This window comes from Haliotis rubra, unplaced genomic scaffold (genome assembly GCF_003918875.1).
Source record: "Haliotis rubra isolate DU_JTF1 unplaced genomic scaffold, ASM391887v1 Scf1, whole genome shotgun sequence".
NCBI classification, from domain to species: Eukaryota; Metazoa; Mollusca; class Gastropoda; order Lepetellida; family Haliotidae; genus Haliotis; species Haliotis rubra.
In genome coordinates, this window is record NW_025764891.1 from 2,880,882 (window position 1) to 2,895,831 (window position 14,950).

Consider the following 14,950-nt stretch of genomic DNA (forward strand, 5'->3'; position numbering starts at 1 on the left):
TATCCTCAAGTGCTGACGTTTAATGTTTATATAGAATATATTTTTATTTATATGGTATTACCTAATTATGACTATATTCCATCAGTAAGTGGGTGATATGCCGTTATCGCCATTTCTACGTTATGACTCAAAGATGTCAATATAAATGAGGTGAGGTGAAATTGGGTTTAACGTCGTGCTTGAGAATATTTCGCTCATATGACGACGTGCATGTGTGCGTATGTGTATGTGCGGCTGCTTGTACTAGCCCAGACTGAAGCTGGTTTTATAGTGCTAGCCCACTGAGATACCATGCCGCAGTGAAGCATGAATACCCCACTCAGACACATTGGTGGTTTATGGTGGTTTATTTCAGAAAAGTAATATAGGCCATAGGCCCAGGTTACACTTTGAGAATTACAGAGTGAGAAAATATGTTATAATGAGGACTGTCTCAGTAACATAGCTTGATATATATATGCCGATAAATGTTTTAAGATGCTTGCATTTGATGACTGACTGACTCCGTGCCGACCAGTCCTTGTTGTACTCATTAATGCCGAGCGCCAGGCAGGGACCAACAAGTACCATATTTTATACAACAATATAAATGAGTAAGACAGGCGACTATGGATATTAACACAAAGAAGCAAGTGTGCTGCTGACAACATAACGCCACCTGTCAATCAAATAATAATTACATCAGCGCCTGTTTGTTGTGGGAGGAAACCCCGAAGTGTTGCAGGTCACACATAGGCGCCATTTTGGTAAGGGAGACAACTTTGTGTAGCCAAATGACGACTGGACAACCCTTCCCATTATAATATGCTTTACTTTCACTGACTTTAACTTGGAAATATCAGCTGACATTGGTATGTACTGAGCGAGGGCTTAGATTTGCATTTAGATTACGACGTGTCAAAGTACTGTCACAAGGAAACGGCCGATTTAGAAAGTGAGGAAACCCAAAGTGAGGCGTTTTCAGATGATAACCTTTACACTGTGACATCACGAAATGTGGTGTATAACGGAGACAAACCAAGGATTGATCGCTCTGTGGATGTTCATCGCTTTAGTCCGCCATATGGCTTGAATATTGCTGAGTGCGGCGTAAAACTAAACTCCCTCACACATCGCTTTGGTAAATACGAAAAGCGTGTTCTCTGCAAAAAGCCGTGAGTATGGTGTGGAACTGAGAAGCGAATTACCATAATCAGAACCAATATGGGATTCGAACCCATGATCGTTGGATCCCACACATCTTACTTAACTATAAGGTTGGATTGAAAAATATGGCGTTAAAACATGGAAAGACTCTGCATGTAACATCGTAGCTTGGATCATCCAAACAGAACACTATGATTCCATGTTCAGCTGTATAAATCAGATAGCGTTAAGGAAGTATGACACTTAATAAGGATAACAAAAGCTACACCAAAAGAAACGATAGCAATCACTTATTATAATGTGAAAGGTGCAAAATATACGTTTCTCCACAAATGACATTTTACTGTAAGGTTGCATCTGAAATGTCCTGATAATTTTCTGAGATTTTTCAAGATAAACACGCTGAATCCACACTAAACCACTGAACCAGATTCAAAACAAAAAACTCTCTTCATGGAGCAGAGGAAATGTAATGTCTCCCATGTTTGCTTTTAAAACAAATATCAAGTGTTCCACGTACTTTGTATTTGATGCTCTATGCTTAAGTCGTGAGAAGATCTGTACTGGTCGGCATGGCGTGTTCCTTTGTAGGCCTGTCTACAGTGTACTTCAACATGCATCCGCCTTTCCTTAGCCTGAGCGGTCGACCGTTACCATATATACTACCCATCAAAAGTTTAGACTCACCAGTGTAAATGTAGCCTATTACTTCAGTTAACTGTTCTAAACTAGATTTTGCAAAATATCCCATACTGTTTGAAGGTGCTGTTTACACATGAACTGGTGTATTGTAACGAATAAGTAACGTTGAAAAGATTATTGTCATGAGTTCAATAAATGATGAAACTCAGTGAAAATTGGCGAATTCTTAACGAATCTTTACACCAAAACGCAGCTGTTCACATGCACGATATTTGCACATGCTTTTCAGCAATTTGATGCATGATACTCGTGCAATTCACCTGCATAAATGTTGCAGTTGGTTCCCACAAGATAGTGGAGAAATTCATCTTTGTTGTGACCATTTATATATTCATAACATATAGGGAGTGCTTTAAGTGAGTTTAAACTTTTTGATGGGTAGTATACATTAGGCGGTCATCCAGATGTGAAACATTCTCATGCTTGTCAAACGTTGTTTCATCAGGGTTACATCATTCAAAGTCATTGTAGCTTTCAAACCGTAATACACCCGTGAAGGTCCGGGTTAGAATGTGCCTTCAGTAACCCATGCTTGTCGTAAGGGGCGACTAACGAGATCAGGTGGTCAGACTCGCTGACTTGGTTGACACATGTCATCGGTTCCCAGTTGCGCAGATCGATGCTCATGCTGCTGATCACTGGATTGTCTGGTCCAGACTCGATTATTTACAGACCGCCGCCATATAGCTGGAATATTGCTGAGTGCGGCGTAAAACTAAACTCACTCATTCAAACCGTAATATGGACGATAGGGGAAGGGCGTTTTCAAATTTGACGCATCATTGGCAAAAAATATTTCCGTTGCAATTCCTGACTTTAACTTGTATGGTATGTTCCCGTATTTCTTTTTCAGAACAGTTTACTCGCCTTTGCATGTGTTTGTGACGGGTTTGCAAGAATACGCGCACCTTATGCCACACCTCTGATGCCATCACTATTTGGTAGTAATTCATAAAAAAGCAGGTTTATGGTGTACATGTGTAGCTGGAATCGTACAGTGGATGTTATGTTATTCTTATGACTATGGAAAGAGATTGTCGCTTTCATTATCACTTTTTTTATTGTGTGTTTGTTGTTTCACGCCGCACTCAGCAATATTCCAGCTACATGGCGGCGGTCTGTAAATAATCGAGTTTGGACCAGACAATCCAGTGATCAACAACATGAGCATCGATCTACGCAACTGGGATACGATGACATGTGTCAACCAAGTCAGCGAGTCTGACCACCTGATCTCGTTAGTCGCCTCTTACAAAAAGCATGGGTTACAGAAGACCAATTCTAACCCGGATCTTCACGGGTAGCTTTCATTATCAGCGGACTTGGCTAGTTAATAACATACTCATAATATGAGCATCAGTTCAACTAGGATACTAAATATCTGATCTACTCAGTTTGTATTTCCGTAATGAGAGGTTGACCGCGACAGGATATTTTTCAAGAAATATATATGCAAGTTTATTCGATTCCATGATAATGGCGATATATATTTTGCTGCCTTGAGGTAAACCCGTGTCCAAACTTCATGGTCAAAATTAGTTTATACAAGTGGAGCTATACGATGACCAGGTAAGTTCGTGATGAAGAGTCTATTTTCCTTGCCTGTACCAGGATCCACTGGCCTTGGGATTGAATCTCAGATTCACCCGGAGTATGACCCTTGGCCATCTCTATGTCCTTCTCGTGTTGTCTTGACTATTTGATAATGATGCGTATATGTTTATGATATAGACGGAGGTAAACGTGAGTTGCTGAAGACCAATTGTAACCCGGATCTCACCAGGGAGGTAAACGTGAGTTGCTGAAGACCAATTCTAACCCGGATCTCACCAGGGAGGTAAACGTGAGTTGCTGAAGACCAATTGTAACCCGGATCTCACCAGGGAGGTAAACATGAGTTGCTGAAGACCAATTGTAACCCGGATCTCACCAGGGAGGTAAACGTGAGTTGCTGAAGACCAATTGTAACCCGGATCTCACCAGGGAGGTAAACGTGAGTTGCTGAAGACCAATTCTAACCCGGATCTCACCAGGGAGGTAAACGTGAGTTGCTGAAGACCAATTGTAACCCGGATCTCACCAGGGAGGTAAACATGAGTTGCTGAAGACCAATTGTAACCCGGATCTCACCAGGGAGGTAAACGTGAGTTGCTGAAGACCAATTCTAACCCGGATCTCACCAGGGAGGTAAACGTGAGTTGCTGAAGACCAATTCTAACGCGGATCTCACCAGGGAGGTAAACGTGAGTTGCTGAAGACCAATTCTAACGCCGGATCTCACCAGGGAGGTAAACGTGAGTTGCTGAAGACCAATTCTAACGCAGATCTCACCAGGGAGGTTAACGTTACTCGACTCGGCATTTCCCCCACGTCTAGTGAACACCTGGAAATCATTCACATCCATCCACACCTGAGTGTATCGAGCGCTTGCCGTGTCCTCTTTGTGTACTGTATCAATATAGTAGAGTGCGTGAAAACTGGATCCCATTAACATTGTTCAGACCGGACCGACATAGACAATATTATAACTGCACTGGAATACTTTATAGCGTCGTTCAAGACCGATTGACAGGAGATGCTGGTTCAAACATACCTGGCGTTATCAGTAGAGGTGTATTGAGAATTGAATGTGTTGGCTGCCATCGGTCTTCCGTCGGAGATAAGTGATTTTTCTTTCGAGCAGTGCATATTGTAAAGCACGTGAGTTTATAGACTGACGCTTAGTCTCAGAATATATATATATATATATATTTGATAGTAACAAATAATTCCATTTAAATTGAAAAGGAGCCCCAGTGAGACGGGAATCTGAGGAAATCTAGACTTGCTTCATTTTGAGCTCTAGCTTTGCAGGGAGGGCTTGGTAGTAGGGGAAATAATGCAGTTCAGGGACTTTAAGACAGTCTAGTGAGTTTAGTTTAACACCACTTTCATCATCATCATCGTCGTCGTCGTCGTCGTCGTCGTCGTCGTCGTCGAATCGTATGGTCATTTTAAGGGATAATGCGAGATTAAATTTCTTGAGTACTTATTTGTTCTACTAAAGCTGTTGGTTAGAATCGATTATATTGATCATGACCGGCCTCGATAAAGAGCAAAAATCAGAGCAACTGGCATACGAAACAACGACTAGCTCGTGTGAGTGGCGGACATATATACGTGAAGATCTAGGTCGTGGGTAGCATGTCGTACAAGCAGAAATAAATAATATTGCAGTATTTTTGTTGTGATTGTCGAAGCGTGGGTATCTCCGCGAGCCTGTCGACTTTCCACACTGAACGCTGGCTTTAGTAGCCATTAACTGAATCACAATCTCGGGGATCTAATGTTCTTTATATCCTTAACATTGTTGTTAAATTCAGTTCACTTGACTATGGCATAAAATACGATATTTTGATATAAGTCGCATCAGCTAGTCATGTGCAAAAATGTTCAGCTTAGTGCAGTGCACCCACACGAAATACATTTGAGAAGCCCACTGGTTGAAACTTTCGCTTGTCACGCCGAAGGTTCCAAATAAAATATATTCTATAGGTATATACACTACAGTGACATTACATAAAATTTCAAAACACAGTAGGTATATCTCCTCAATGATGAAGTGAGTATGGCCGTTACCGTATAAATGCGTTACGCTGAGCCAGTTCTCGACACACAGCCAGTTCGTGGAGAGAAATACCATTCCGTGAAAATCTATAAATATGAAGTTTTTCCATGGTCGCTAAATATGTTTTATGTTAATTAGTGGAGGGAATTTGGTTCTTCGTCGCCAATATCACCACAGGAAAACAAAAATGTTTTACAGATTGCACCGAGGTGAGTGAGTATTGTTTTACGCCGCTTTAGAAATATTCCACCAATATCACGGCTGGCGGACAGCAGAAATGGGCTTCACACATTGTACCCATGTGGGGAATCGAACCGGGGTCTTCGACGTGACGAGCTTCAACCATTAGGCTACCCCACCGCCCCTGCACCGTGGTAAGGAACATTACACGATCGTTTCAACCACTGGACTACCCCACCGCCTCAGTCTGCTTTACAGATGAAACCGTGTGCTGGAACACCTGCTTAAGACAGATGAGCCCTCCCACACTGTACCCACCCGAGGAATCGAACGTCGGTAAGACAAGCGAACGCATTAACCACAGGGCTAATCCGCTGTCCCTTTATGTCTACTAGTGTCGACAATGACACAACGACACGCGTTACCGCTCCAGGACCACCTGGTGTTTTCTATGTCAATCTGTGATTTGGAATAATGTAAGATCAGTGCCGCTTCCATTTATGGGGACTGATGCATCCTTAACATTAACAGAAAATGATTAATTACGGCGTGTCATGATTATCGATAATTTGTTCACGAAAACAAAGCCAGCCGTAAATGCAACGGAATAAAACAAGCAACAACATGCCATACGCTTCTGTAGGTAAAGAAGCCGATCGATAACGGCAGGATACAGATTTGCAGAGCTTATAGCATTATACACGGCTCAATTTGATTATATAACACCACCATGGGATATGCATAGGTCATTCCAGTACCTCGTGGTTTCAGGGCATTCGATTTAAATCTATGTACATGTACATATTTATATTTAATGATTATGTTCCTGTTATTTTGGGTCATTTACGCAGATCGAACGCGTGCCACAATACCGAGTTCGAATCCAATAGTCACACTGGTCGTGAATTTTGGTTTGTCCTTAGGGACCGTTCAAAATTTATGGCTGGGGGGTGGGGTGTGTGATGATGATTTAAGGGGAGGGTCACCCATTTTGTTCTGGGAGGTAGGGGGTCAGCAATTTTGTACACATGTTACTAGGGGTCAGCAACTTTGCACATCAAAATATTTTAAAATTATGCTTTAAAAATATGGAAAAGGGAGGGGGGTCATTGACTTTGTACATGACATGCGGGGGTGGGGGGTCACGTACTTTGTACATAAATTTTAGGGGGGCTCATTCACATTGTACATGCTTCTCTATAAAAATCATCATCACCCCCGCCCCCCCAGCATAAATAATGAACGGTCCCTTACCCGTCCACATTCCTAGGTTTCACAAAAATCGTAAATGTGACAGAATTCCGAAATCCTTTTTTACACTTTGCTAACACAAATATACTCTGCAAAAAAAGAAACGCACAGGTGAAAACTCAGGAATGTAAACACTTTATTTTGTTTCCAAATAAAACTTTAACTAATGATCGCACGAACGTAAAATTTCACATGGATGTTGTCAAGAGTCAGCTTTACAACATGCAGCTATCATTTGTCTCTGAAACCATTGCACCGGGCGTACAGATGGCGTGGAGGTCAGTACCTGTTGTGACCACCTCGAGCTTGCAACACAGCTTGGCACCTCCTGTCCATGGACATGATCAGTCTTTGAATCCGTGCTTGGGGGATCCTCCTCCATTCCTCCTGCAAGGCTTGAGACAGTTGTTGCAACGTTTGGGGTTGAGGCTGACGACGTCGAACGCGTTTCCCAAGCTGGTCCCACAAATGCTCTATTGGGTTCAAATCGGGGGATTTTGAAGGCCAGGGAAGAACTGTGATGTTCTGATTCGTCAGGTAGTCCATCGTGATGCGAGCCACGTGCGGTCTGGCGTTGTCCTGTTGGAACACGTGACGTTGAGGGTTGATGACAGGTAAAGATGACGTTGCAGAATTTCATCCCTGTAACGAATTGCAGTCAGGTTACCACGGACGTGCACCAAGTCACTTCTCCCGTTGTAAGAAATTGCCCCCCATACCATCACACTTCCCCCTCCAAATCTGTCCGCTTCAACTACACAATTACGGGCGTAACGTTCGTTTCTCCGTCTATAGACCCTCGTCCTACCATCGTGTCTTTGAAGTTGGAAACGAGATTAGTCGCTGAACCAAATTCGCTGCCAATGTCTCCAATTCCATCTCTGGACGTTCCTGCACCATCGAACACGTGCCAGGCGATGATGAGGTCGTAGTGTGCATCCTACGTGAGGTCGTCGAGGGCGTATCCCGTGCTGTCTGAGGCGATTTCTGATGGTCTGGGCGGAGACGCGGCGAAGACCTGGGACGTTCTCTGCTGTTTGTGTTGCTGGGACGGCCCGGTTACGTAAATGGAACACCCGGATGTAGCTATATATGGTTATAGTATAGTATAAAAATTTTAAATTTCATTATCACAGTTAATATTTTATTACAAAATGCATAAAATGCGTGGTTTTTACATATAATATAATAACTGAAATGTTAGGTACATAAATGAGATGACAGCCCCAAAAGTACCATATCAATCAATAGATGTCCGTATAAAAGATACAACCGGATACAAAGACAATCGTTTGACATTATTAACTATGATGCTCCGATATATACTGAATAATGCATTACTTTACTCCGAATTTAGCTTCCGCTGACACAGCAAAAACACTACATACATTTCTATGTGTAAGTATCAATATTGAGACATGTATGGACGGATGGACAGACAGACAGCTTGACAGTATCCTACTTTAACGGAATACTACAGCTGTTCAAATTTACAATCCTTAACTTTTCACGTGATCGATCATTCTGAGTCATAAATATTTAGTTATCGTATTCACTGTCACTGGAAATGTTTGCTGAAAAATCGCTTTTCAGACGAAGATACACTTCGGTATGTTGATGGCTTTCATCGATCTCGTGTTACGATTGTTCATTTCTTACTTATCTGGAAAGCTTGTCAGTTTCAGAAAGTTATCGTGTCCAATTACTATGGAATCCTGGAAGGGACATTGTCGCGTTGTCACATAGTCCCGTTGTCGAGCTTATAAAAACCAAAACAAGAAGCATAAAGTGTCTAAAATAACCAAAGTGCGACAATGTGACAACGCGACATTTTGGCCATTTGTCGCATTGTCGCTATGACACTGTTTGCGTGTTTTAGTACGGGCGACAACGCGACAATGTCCCTTCTAGGATTCCATACATTACTGATATATAGAACATAGACCAGCCTGTATGGGCTGAAGATGGATACATTCCCCAGTGCCATGTCCTGGTTGATGAATTGAAATGAAATTAAATACGTTCATGAAAACTTCATGATAATGGTACATGAATAGTTCTGTTGATCGGCAAAATAAATAGTTCATTCAAAACGACGGTCTATCAGCTGACATTCAAACCATCGCAGCTTTACAAGCGATGCGCCACAGGATAAGTCCCTACCCATCCAATAGAACTCCGAACCATGTAAAGAAACCCATAGTCATTTCTGTAATCATATACAATCACAAAGAATCTGCTGCAGTATGTATAAACCAGCGCTCATCTTCGAATCGAAAAACAAGGCACGTTAAAAGCATTTCACATGCCGCCGACCCGTGATGAGGCATCGCTCTTGATGTTAGGAGCTCATGTAGGCTTTTTTGCCTGTATGTAATATACATGATAGTAGATGCCATGTTTGAAGTTTGTCTTTAATATCTTGTTGTGGTGATCAAAACAGGCTTACATTATTTGAATGTTAATCCCCGGATACATTTATCCAAATAATAGCATATCGGTTGAGTGCTTGTCGATTGTCATTACGAAGCTTGTGTATGAGCTAATAGTTAAGCAGGGAGTTCCGTACGTCAGGTGGTACGTCGAGATGATACACTGGTAGAGAGTGCTTGAAATAATTCGTGTACATTACACGATCCTTAACTTGGTTTGCCGGTTGTTGGGGCTTAAATTGAAAGATTAATGTAATATATTTATTTTTGCAGTTGTGTAAATATCCCCCGACGGTACACTGACAGGGACGCGACTAGTTGTGTCCGACTCCGTGAGCACGGTGCCGGAATAGACGTTATATAATTAGTGGTGATATCCTGCTGGCCTACGTCTAATGGTTCAGCAGTACTTTCTGTTGATCATGATTTTTACCCCTCACTGCATCGAGAACCAGGAAACAGCAGACACCACGTGCAACATACACGCCACGCCACACCAAGCCACGCCACGCCTCAGCACACCCATACATCCCAACCCACGCCACGCCACGCCTCAGCACCACACATCCCACCCCACTCACGCCTCAGCACCACACACCCATGGCATACACCCCACACCACGCCGCTTCTCAGCACCACTCACCCCACACACACCCATACCCCCGCGCGCGCCACATACACCCTACACCACCCCACGCCACGCCACTCCTCAGCACCACACACCCATACACCCCACGCCACGTCACGCCTCATACACCCTTCACCACCCCACGCCACGCCACGCCACGCCTCAGCACCATACACCCTACACCTCCCCACGCCACGCCTCATACACCCTACACCACCCTACGCCACGCCACGCCTCAGCACCACACACCCATACACCCTACACCACCCCACGCCACGCCACGCCTCAGCACCACACCCATACACTACACCACCCCACGCCTCAGCACCACACACCCATACACACCACACTACATCACACACCGAACACGCCAGGCAGGAAGTACAAATGTAATCCAGCTGTCACGGAGCTATACCTTTAATTGTCACGCCTATACCACTGTCACCTAGCTATTCTATTGTCACGGAGTTATATCTCTGTCACGGACCTATTACACTGTCACAGAGTTGTATCACTGTCACGGGGCTATACCACTATCACGGGGCTATACCACTGTCACGGGGCTATACCACTATCACGGGGCTATACCGCTGTCACGGAACTATACCACTGTCACGGAGCTGTACCACTGTCACGGAGCTGTACCACTGTCACGGAGCTATACCACTGTCACGGAGCTATACCACTGTCACGGAGCTATACCACTGTCACGGGCTATACCACTGTCACGGAGCTATACCATTGTCACGGAGCTGTACCACTGTCACGGAGCTATACCACTGTCACGGGGCTGTACCACTGTCACGGAGCTGTACCACTGTCACGGAGCTATACCACTGTCACGGAGCTATACCACTGTCACGGGCCTATACCACTGTCACGGAGTTATACCACTGTCACGGAGCTATACCACTGTCACGGAGCTGCACCACTGTCACGGAGCTATACCACTGTCACGGAGCTATACCACTGTCACGGAGCTATACCACTGTCACGGAGCTATACCACTGTCACGGGGCTATACCACTGTCACGGAGCTGTACCATTGTCACGGAGCTGTACCACTGTCACGGAGCTATACCACTGTCACGGGGCTGTACCACTGTCACGGAGCTGTATCACTGTCACGGAGCTATACCACTGTCACGGAACTATACCACTGCCACGGGCCTATACCACTGTCACGGAGCTGTACCACTGTCACGGAGCTGCACCACTGTCACGGAACTATACCACTGTCACGGAGCTATACCACTGTCACGGAAGTATACCACTGTCACGGAGCTGTATCACTGTCACGGAGCTATACCACTGTCACGGAGTTATACCACTGTCACGGAGCTGTATCACTGTCACGGAGCTATATCACTGTCACGGAATTATACCACTGTCACAGAGCTGCACCACTGGGACGGAGTTATATCGCTTATCGAGGTTTCTATCCACACAAAATCACCCCTGTATAAAACACGGCATCCCTCTACGTCTCATACCCTCACTCACACATCACCACGTGCAATAAAACTGTTACATCCTAAAGTCCAGCACACGTGGCGTCATCACCATCGGTATCGCTGTCGATGTAAGGAGCTAGTCTGTGGTATGGTAACGAAAGTATGGAACATAAATGATGTATATGTGATGTTTGAAGTATGTATCCAACATGCCACAGTGGCCAATCGAGGCTACATTATGGAAGCATTAATTCCTAAATACCCGCGGAATAATAGACGCCACTTTGGGGTTGGAGCCTGGGGCAGACAACTGATATTCTCAAACCATTCATTTTGTGATTAATTACCCGCCAATTTATACCCGAGAGTGCCCCGAATCCAGTAGTCTAATACGCCACGTGCAAGACTCCAGGTGTAAACATAGAAATAAGGTAAATGTTATCTCGACGATATCTGATCTATCTATATTAACATATTTATTGTTTGTCTATCTATCGCTAAACGTTTACCATCGATAAGAATAATGTGGAATAATTGATAGGGTTAACAGGAACAACTGGTAGACTCCATTACTTGCTGTCTGTGTCACTAGAGTGTGGACAGTGTAGTGGCAGTAGGGGATGGACCAACAGCGATGTAGGTTCCTCCTTTCCATACTGATTAAGCCCGTTTCTGTCCTCGCACACTAACGGGGTATTGTTCGTGTCTTCTATAGTAACACGCTGTGGCACTTAGCATCTTAACACCTACCAATCTCGTTTCCACTCCAACACATTAACGCATCCTTAAGTCAACCGCAAATAGTCTAAGAGAATGTCTGTGATAAACATACCTCTATGTGTTCTAAAGAGGTGAAATACAGGAATTGCGTGTTATTGGTCATAACGTCTTAATGTTACAATTAGTTTTGATCTCGTTCTTCCTGTCACTGTTTTAACTGTTCATTTAATGTCATTAAAAGTTTAGTGGTCAGGCCCAACCTCTGGCCAGATGGTTTGCCTATGTTTGTCCAGACGGACTTGACTGAGACAACTTAACACTGTAGTAGATATGTAAAATAAACCACGTACCTGGAAACTGCATCATCACGACAAACACACCTAGCCCGGCAATACACATTCCAGAAAACTCCATAACTCGAAGCAACACGAAGCACAGAAAGTTTCCAAATCACTGATTGTGGGTACTCCTAATCAGGTCCTCGCGACTCCGGTACTCCCTGCCTATCCTCGTTGCCTCCGCGGAGACCAAAGATTTATCTCCAGAGCAGGATCGTCAAGGAGCTTCCTTTAATTGCCTCAGTTCTTCCAAATTCGCCACCAGTATCAATGAAGCCCTTTAAAAATTAACATCTCGTGGCTAGCGGCTGTTAAGATGACATTACGATAGGTGATGGTCAAAGAATTGGATAAGATACCTAGCTTTCGTAGCTAATCTGGCCCTTGAATATTCAAGTCTTGCGAACTCGTTGACTTTATTTACGAAAGCTAATTAGACACATGTCAGAGTTGCCTTCAGAGCTTTAATAACGTTCTTTCACATTAAGATAATTAAGATCATCCTCATGGGAAATATCACAGAAAGGAGGACATGATATCATCCGTATCAAATATGTTGCTCAAGTATCCAAAACAAAATGCTCCAAGTAAAGTTCCGGGAGACTGAACTTCTGGCAATCCCTTCAGAAACACAGCTGTCTTGGGAGAAACAAAGGTGCTTAAATGTGTCAATTAAGACCGAGGTGTCACTCATTCACTACCGCTGGCGTCCGATCCCTCCTACCGACGATGCTAGTAGTTTGTCCCTATACTGCCGGTACCCCGAGACTCACGAGGCGAGCGCGAGCTAGAGAGCACTGGATGATCGCTCTATTGCTGGTTGGCTGAATGGGTCTGTGGCTGATGGCGGGCGGACGGGCGCTTCCCTCGGCTGCCGTGAGGGGACTGAATGTAAGACAGCTCACAGAGACTGACGTATCGACCGTATTACATACAGTTAGCAATCATTTGTAAAACAAATATCAGCAAAGACAAATACCTGCAACATCGCTACATAACTAAGTGATACAAGAGTCGTAATTATTGATGAAGAAATGGACCCGGCGGGATGGTGGTGGTACTGGCAGACGTTGTTTATGATTTGTATTGAATATCAGCTGATCGGGAGGCGGGAGGGAGAGAGCGGGGGCAGAGTGCGGATGTCGTTGGTCGAGGTTACAGGGTGTGATGTAGTTGATTCAACACGTGTGGATCTTCTGTTATGTTTGTGTAAACAAGCAATCAGATCGTGATACACTGTCAAGGTGTACTCTAGCACACTTCGTACTCTAGTCTTAGGACACGACAAAGTAAATACTCGTTTCAAATCAGAGTGAGTGAGTTATATTTTACGTCGCTTTGATCAGTATTTCAGTTGAATCACGGCTTGTCAACTGGATGTGAGTGAGTGAGCGAGTATGGTTTTACGCCGCTTTTAGCAATATTCCAGCAATATCACGGCGGGGGACACCAGAAATGGGCTTCACAAATTGTACCCATGTGGGGAATCGAACCCGGGTCTTCGGCGTGACAAGTCAACGCTTTAACCACTAGGCTACCCCACCGCCCCAGCTGGATGTGGGAAAGGTCCAATTAAAGTAGGACTAAAATAAAATGGGTAGATATAAAGGTCATTAGCATCTTATGGACTATTTCTTACATTATCTCTGCAGTTCTGACTGAAGTTTGATAAGTGTTTCAGCGATAACTCTCAGGATGTGTTTTTTAATATCATGCATCTCACAAAAATCGATCAGTTACTGAAATCCAAGCCTTTTTGACGCGATTTAGTACCTTCACCACCGATTGATTTTTATCATCCATTTTCATTTTTAAATTATTAAGCATTCTTTTCATGGGAAATGAACATTTTGCACAGTAGATTCGTGTGTTAGTGAGTTACTCAGTGAATTGAGTAATACGCTGTTAATATTGATATTAGTCCAGCGTTATGACGTCGACGGGAGAGGGAGTATTACCACGTTCTCACATTTGAATGAGAGAGGAAGGTTTGTGGTTCGATTCTGGCTATAGCATACCGAACTACAGTAGTGGATGGTACTTGTTTTCACCCTGCCTGGCGCTAGTGGATAGAGGATATTATATGGTGTCCATGTCATATTATGTTTACGACACGAGTGCCTAAATGATGGTATTTCCCGAGCCAGAGCCATATGCCACTGAAAGATATTAAACTTAGATTAAAATAAGATTCGTTACAACCGAAAGTCTGTTTGCATCACTTACAGAAAAGCCTCTTAAGAGGAGACAGAACCACTACGTACGAAGTCTTCTTAAGAGGAGTGAAAACCGTTAGGTACGAAGTCTTCTTAAAAGGAGCGAAAACCGCTACGTACGAAGTCCTCTTAAGAGGAGACAAAACCGTTACGTACGAAGTCCTCTTAAAAGGAGACAAAACAGCTACGTACGAAGTCCTCTTTAGAGGAGTCAAAACCGTTACGTACGAAGACCTCTTAAGAGGAGACAAAACCGCTTCAGTATGAACACACACT

General features: G+C 43.9%; 1 protein-coding gene across 1 annotated transcript in view; it reads right to left on the reverse strand.

The window, feature by feature from the left end:
• The window catches only part of LOC124268948, a 135,165-nt gene extending 121,841 nt beyond the window's left edge, over positions 1 to 13,324 (reverse strand). The window contains exon 1 of the mRNA XM_046704009.1: positions 12,471 to 13,324. Within this exon, the coding sequence (XP_046559965.1) occupies positions 12,471 to 12,534 (64 nt within the window). The 5' untranslated portion in view covers positions 12,535 to 13,324. The remainder of the gene's footprint in view (positions 1 to 12,470) is intronic.
• Between the last annotated feature and the right edge of the window lie 1,626 nt (positions 13,325 to 14,950).